The sequence below is a fragment of the Ctenocephalides felis genome, unplaced genomic scaffold (assembly GCF_003426905.1).
Source record: "Ctenocephalides felis isolate EL2017-DRISC unplaced genomic scaffold, ASM342690v1 CF-g0.4_SCAFFOLD_02598, whole genome shotgun sequence".
Classification (NCBI taxonomy): Eukaryota; Metazoa; Arthropoda; class Insecta; order Siphonaptera; family Pulicidae; genus Ctenocephalides; species Ctenocephalides felis.
Window position 1 is genome coordinate 2,641 of NW_020538752.1, and position 7,291 is coordinate 9,931.

The following is a 7,291-nucleotide window of genomic DNA, read 5'->3' on the forward strand; positions in this document are numbered from 1 at the left end:
CCATTATCACTATGAATCGTGGCGCAGCGACCTCGTCGAGATATAAAACGTCTTAAAGCGGCTATGAATGCATCTGTAGACAAACTTGTTACTAACTCTAAATGTATCGCCTTGGTAACAAAACAAATAAAAAAAGCGCAATGTACGATTTGATTAGGGAGCCTTGCGCAATCTACTTGATTTTAGCATAATTGGGCCGGCGTAGTCGGTTCCTACGTTTAAAAAAGGTCTTACTGGATTAATTCTGCTTAGTGGTAGATCGGACATCAATTGTGTTTGTGTTGTTACTCTGAATTTATAACAAGTGACGCAACTATGAATAACCTTTTAAACCTCTCTTCTACCATTTATCGGCCAGTATTTAAGTCTTATATTAGCGAGAGTAGTTTGGGTTCCGCATGTAGTAAACGCAAATGTTCTTGCCTAATAATCATTGTTGTTATTGGATGCTTTGCTGGTAAAATTATCGGGTGCATTTGATCGTATGGAATATTTGCACGCCGTAGTCTCCCGCCCACTCGCAATAAATCGTTCGCACCTACAAACGGATTCAGTTTGATCAATGATTTTTCAAAAGCGTTGGACGAGTTTTGATTAATATCTAACTTAGTTAATTCTTTATTATAAACTTCCTTTTGTAATTGCCGTATAATCGTATATTTTGATTCATTTAATTCATAAATTTCGAGCGGACCTAATTTTTTATTATTTTTATTTATTTTTTTATATTAAAAATAAATCTAGAACAATATGCTACAACTCTAATCATTTTTGTAAAATTTGAGAATCTATATATATAAAAGAGGATCGCCTTATGTGCTACCACTTATAACTCACGAACGGCTGAACCGATTTAGATGAAAATTGGCAGGGAGGTAGTTTAGAGTCAGGAGAAGGACATAGACATTCTTTTTATCCCTTTATTTCATTCTAATTTAAATTAATTATTTATAAACTATCCATGTAGTTTTATTCAGTCTATGATACTATCAATGATTTCATCCATGACATTTGCATTCGATTGTCAAATGTCATTCGGTGTTTCTAACCTCTATTACCTCATGTTGAATATTAGTTAGTGAATGAATATTAGTTCTTGGTTTTTATATATATATATTATATATATATATATATATATAAATAAGGTGAAGTGAAGTTTCATTAATAATGCCGCGACCAAGACGATCGAATCTTTCCCGACAAAGCAGTAATGCAAGAAGACTGCAAAATACGGTAAATGCAAGAACTGAAGAACAAGAAAGAATTGCACGTGAACAGCAACGCGAAAGAATGGCTCGACTTCGTGCTCGAGGTAACAACATAGATCAACAAATAGTTAACTTGCGATGCAGAAGAAGAAATTTGAATCGAGAAGCATTTCAATACGATTGCAGCTATGATTATAGCTTGCATCCTAGCGTCTGCATTGGCAAAATGGACGTAGTTTGCAAGTATTGTGGTGCATTGAAGTTTTCCCAAGATGGCCTGGATTATGCTGCCTTAATGGTAAAGTCAAATTGCCATCGTTGACTCCGCCACCTGAACCATTGTATTCATTGCTTTGTGGCGAAACACAAGAATCACGCCACTTTCTTGCTAATACTCAAAAATACAATGGTTGTTTCCAAATGACGTCATTTGGAGCAGATATTATCGAAGAACGAGGATTTAATCCGACATTTAAGGTACTTATTTTTGTACCTATATAGAATGTAGTTAAAGAATAACTTACTTCATCTATTAGCAAATTCTTACTTTTTCTCCCCACCGAAAAAAGATTTTATAACACAGTTAATACTGTCGGGTTTTTATTTTGTAGATACAAGGACAAATTCATCATCGAATTGGATCATTACTACCTTTTGAAGATACACAGAATAAATTTTTACAAATATATTTCATGGGCAACCGGGAAGAACAACTTGATCGACGACTAGAGATCAATGCAGGAATGAAGCGAGCAATTCTTCAAGACTTACAGTGTCTGCTTCATGAACATCATGCGTTGGTCTGGTTGTTTAAGAGTGCTTTAGAGCTCATGCCAAGCGATGACTATAAAGTTGTCATCAGAGCAGATAAACGACCATCTGGAACACACGAAAGGACATTTAATGCTCCAATAGTAGACGAAGTTGCCATCCTGATTGTTGGTGAACAATTGGAAAAACGCGATATTGTGCTTTCACGTCGCGACACTGGGCAACTGCAACAAAAATCTGAAACACATCGATCATATGACTCATTGCAATACCCGCTGATGTTTTGGCAAGGAGAAGATGGATATTATTTTAATATTAAAATGAAAAATCCATTGAATGGTGAGAATCAGTATCATAATTTATTTCATTTATTTGTGAAAGACTCCGCTTTAAAATAAAGCTTTTTTAAAAAATAATCAATGTCTGTATTGTTTGCCTTTAAAATTTGCCTATAAAATGAATAATTTTCAAATTTTAAATTTCAGGCGAAGAAACTACAAAGAATGTTAGCTCAATGAATTATTACGCATATTGTTTGATGATTCGTCATAATGCTGACAACTATTTGCTGCGGTTTCGTCGATTGTTTCAGCAATATTGCGTTGACATGTATGTAAAAATAGAAACGGAACGTTTAAATTTCATTAGGTTCAACCAAGCCAAACTGCGTTCTGAGGAGTACATCCATTTACGTGATGCAGTTAGTACTGAAGGAAATGCAGCTAATATTGGCCGATTAACTATTCTGCCGGCGACATACATTGGTAGCCCACGACATATGCATGAATATGCACAAGATGCAATGACATATGTTCGTCATTACGGTCGACCAGATCTTTTCATAACTTTTACCTGCAACCCAAAATGGATAGAAATTACTGAATTGCTGCTTCCCGGACAAACATCAAGTGATAGGCACGACATTACAGCACGTATATTCAGGCAAAAAATTCGGTCCCTGATGAACTTTATTGTTAAAGAGCGCGTCTTTGGAGAAACTCGATGCTTGATGTATTCAATCGAATGGCAAAAGCGAGGCTTGCCACACGCACACATTCTTATTTGGTTAGTGGAAAGAATTCAGCCTGACCAAATAGATGATATCATATGTGCCGAGATTCCTGATTATGAAGTCGATCCAGACCTACATGATGTTGTTACTTCTAATATGATTCATGGACCGTGTGGTGCCATCAATCCCCAATCACCTTGCATGGTCGATGGAAAGTGCTCTAAACGATATCCACGGAAATTAACAGCGGAGACTGTCACTGGCAATGATGGTTATCCGCTGTATCGTCGTCGATCACCAGATGACAACGGTCAAACTGTCACAACGAAAGTGAAAAGAATGGATTTCGTTGTTGACAACAGTTGGATTGTTCCATATTCGCCACTCATTTCTAAAATGTTCAAGACGCATTGCAACATTGAATACTGTAATTCAGTTAAGTCCATCAAATATATTTGCAAATATGTCACGAAAGGCAGTGATATGGCTGTTTTTGGATTGCAATCCTCGAATGACAACGATGAAATTTCACGCTATCAAGTTGGTCGTTATGTGAACTGTAATGAAGCGATTTGGCGTATATTCGCATTTCCCATTCACGAACGTCATCCTACTGTTATGCATTTGGCGGTGCATCTGGAGAATGGTCAACGAGTATATTTTACGGCTTCAAATGCTATGCAACGTGCTGAAACACCTCCAGCAACTACATTAACCAGTTTTTTTGCAATTTGTCAAAGAGATCAGTTTGCACAAACTTTGCTTTACTCGGAGATGCCACGTTATTATACTTGGAATGCTTTATCGAAGAATTTTCAAAGACGGAAGAAAGGCAATGCGGTTCCTGGGTATCCAGATGTGCGTTCTACTGAAGCTCTTGGTCGAATGTATACAGTTCATCCAAAGAATATTGAATGTTTTTATTTGCGGCTGTTGCTGGTAAATGTGCGTGGGCCAACGTCATTTGAGTCACTACGAACTGTTAATCATGTAATATTTCCAACATATCGTGCTGCATGTGAGGAATTGAAATTATTAGAAAACGATAGTCATTGGGATACGACAATCGCTGAAGCCATTATCTCTGCATCTCCAAGCCAGATACGCACATTATTCGCTATAATTATTTCGACATGTTTTCCATCAAATCCATGTAACCTGTGGCACAAATACAAGGACAATATGTCAGAAGATATTTTACATCAAATTCGTGTTAGTTCTAGAAATTTCGATATTGAGATGAATGAGGAAGTACACAATCGTGCTTTACTCTTGATCGAAGATATCTGTTACCTCATGTGCGGTAATTTATTAATCAGGTTAGGCATGCCAGCACCATGTCGTGAAATGAATGACACATTTAATCGAGAATTGGAACGGGAACGTGAATATGACCACCAGGAATTAGATTTAGTAGTTCAAACAAATGTTCCCCTGTTGAATTGCCAACAAAAGGAAGTTTATGATACTTTAATGAAGGCAATCGATGATGAAAATGGTGGTTTATATTTTCTAGATGCTCCTGGTGGAACTGGCAAGACATTCCTCATGTCATTAGTTTTAGCAAGTGTTCGGGCGAGATCAAACATAGCGGTTGCAGTTGCTTCTTCTGGAATAGCAGCCACATTGTTAGAAGGATGCCGTACGGCTCATTCTGCATTCAAATTACCGTTAAATCTTCAAACTATTGAAGAACCAACGTGTAATATTGCAAAACACTCAGCAATGGCCAAAGTTTTAGCGGTATCGAAAATCATCATCTGGGACGAATGCACAATGGCGCATAAACGTGCATTAGAAGCACTTAACCGAACATTAAAAGATTTACGCAATGACTCAAGATGTTTCGGAGGAGCAATGATTTTACTGTCTGGCGATTTCCGCCAAATACTGCCAGTAATTCCAAGATCTACAGCTGCCGACGAAATAAACGCTTGCCTCAAATCGTCAAATCTATGGCGCTATGTGAAGAAACTGCAACTGACAACAAACATGAGAGTTACATTGCTTAATGATACATCTGCTGAAGTTTTCTCGAAGCAATTGCTGAGTATCGGTAATGGTCAAGTACCTGTCGATGAATCGAGCGGATTAATATCATTTCCAAACAATTTTTGTAATTTTGTCTCATCAAAAGACGAACTTATCAACAATGTATTTCCAGAAATTGTTTCTAATAGCAAAAATAATGAATGGTTGAGTGAGCGGGCAATTTTAGCAGCAAAGAATAAAGATGTAGATGACCTAAACCACATAATTCAAAATAAAATAATTGGAACAATGCTTTCATTCAAATCTATTGATTGCGTCACAAATGAAGATGAAGCCACCAACTATCCAATTGAATTTTTAAATTCTTTGGACGTGCCTGGCTTACCACCGCACAATTTACTCCTAAAGGTTGGCTCCGTAGTAATAATGCTTAGGAACATAAACCAACCAAAACTGTGCAACGGTACGCGTTTGGTGGTTACAAAATTGATGAACAATGTAATTTACGCTACCATAATGATAGGAAAATTTAAAGGTGAGGAAGTTCTCATTCCGAGAATACCGATGATCCCAACCGATCTGCCGTTTGAATTCAAAAGAATTCAATTTCCAATACGTCTCGCATTTGCCATGACCATCAACAAATCACAAGGGCAATCCTTAAAAGTTTGTGGTTTGAATTTGGAACATTCATGTTTTTCCCATGGTCAACTATATGTGGCATGTTCACGGGTCGGAAAACCATCTGCGTTGTTTGTTTTTGCGCCTGATAACAAAACAAAAAATGTTGTGTATAAGAAGGTACTTCAATGAAGAGGCACTAAAATGAATAAATCATTATGAATGATTAATGTTGCTATTTTATTTCTATTTTTATTTTTTCCATTAAAAAAAAAGCTTATTTATTGCCATTATGGCGGAACAAAGTTCGCCGGGTCAGCTAGTTTATTATAAATTAAATGAAAAGAGCTTTTCTGTGTTGCAACCAGTGTCACAACTGATTTTCTTTTATCTGGCAATTCTATATTATCGCGAATTGTAAACTTTTTTGGCCAATTATTCGAATTTGTGAGCCAATCCGGACCGTTCCACCATAAAGCTGAATTTTGTAAATCTAACGGTGTAATTCCGCGACTTATTAAATCCGCTGGATTCTCTTTGGAAGGAACATGTTTCCAAGTGGCGTGTGATGTAAGTTTTTGAATTTCCGATACTCTGTTTGCAACAAAGATTTGCCACGTACAAGGCTCGGAATTTAGCCATGATAACGTTATACTTTATACTTTATACTTGATACGTTATACTTTATTTTCTCTCCATAATTGCTGCATAATAAGTTTCGAAGTTATAACTACCGGAGTAATGAATCCTAACGGATCGAATATGCTAGCTATAGATGCTAAAATTTTTCGTTTGGTTTGTATATTGTCTATAGCTAAAACGTTGTTATAAATTTTAAAATTATCAGATGTAGGTTGCCATATAACCCCTAAAGTTTTAATTATCTTTTCTTTGTCAAACCCTACATTTATATTTTCACCTATATTCTTATCATTAATTAATTCTATATTATTGCTTGACCACTTATGCAATTCAAACCCCCCTTCGGCTAGGAGATCATTAATTTCGGTTATTAATAATTTTGATTCTTGTAAAGTGTCTGCACCGGATATTATATCGTCCACGTAACAATCTGACTGTAGAATTTTGGACGCTTTTGAATATATTTCATTATAATCTATAGCTAACTTTTCAAGGCATTTCATTGCTAAATATGGCGCGCAATTAGTGCCATACGTTACGGTATTTAACTTATAGCATCCTACAGGCATTCCGGGCGCCTCACGCCATAAAATTCTCTGGTAGTCCTGATGTTCGGATTTAATTTTAATTTGACGAAACATCTTGACTATGTCCGCCGTAAATACATATCTATGTGTCCTAAATCTAATTAATATGGTAAACAAATCTTTTTGTAAACGCGGTCCCGGTAGCAGTATGTCATTCAAAGATAGACCATTTGAAGATTTTGGCGAAGCGTCAAAAACTACTCTTAATTTTGTTGTTAAACTAGCTTCACGAACTATCGCGTGGTGTGGCAAATAATAAAAATTATGTTTGTCTAAATTACGATTTTCATTTTCTATTTGAATTTTGTCAATCTTTGTTGCGTGGCCTAATCTTATGTATTCTCTTATAAAATTGTCGTAATCTGCCGCAAGTTTTTTATTATTTGTTAATCTTTTTTCCAAATTCATAAATCTTTTGTACGCTTGTGAATAAGTGGACCCAAGAGAAATACGCGGAT

At 36.2% G+C, this 7,291-nt stretch overlaps 1 protein-coding gene across 1 annotated transcript; it reads left to right on the forward strand.

Annotated features, from left to right (window-relative positions):
- The first annotated feature begins 1,951 nt into the window (after nucleotides 1-1,951).
- Nucleotides 1,952-5,796, forward strand: LOC113381113. Its single transcript, XM_026620091.1, has 2 exons — nucleotides 1,952-2,318; nucleotides 2,465-5,796. Exons 1-2 carry the CDS (start codon nucleotides 1,952-1,954, stop codon nucleotides 5,794-5,796), a joined length of 3,699 nt encoding a protein of 1,232 aa, XP_026475876.1.
- The last annotated feature ends 1,495 nt before the right edge of the window (nucleotides 5,797-7,291 follow it).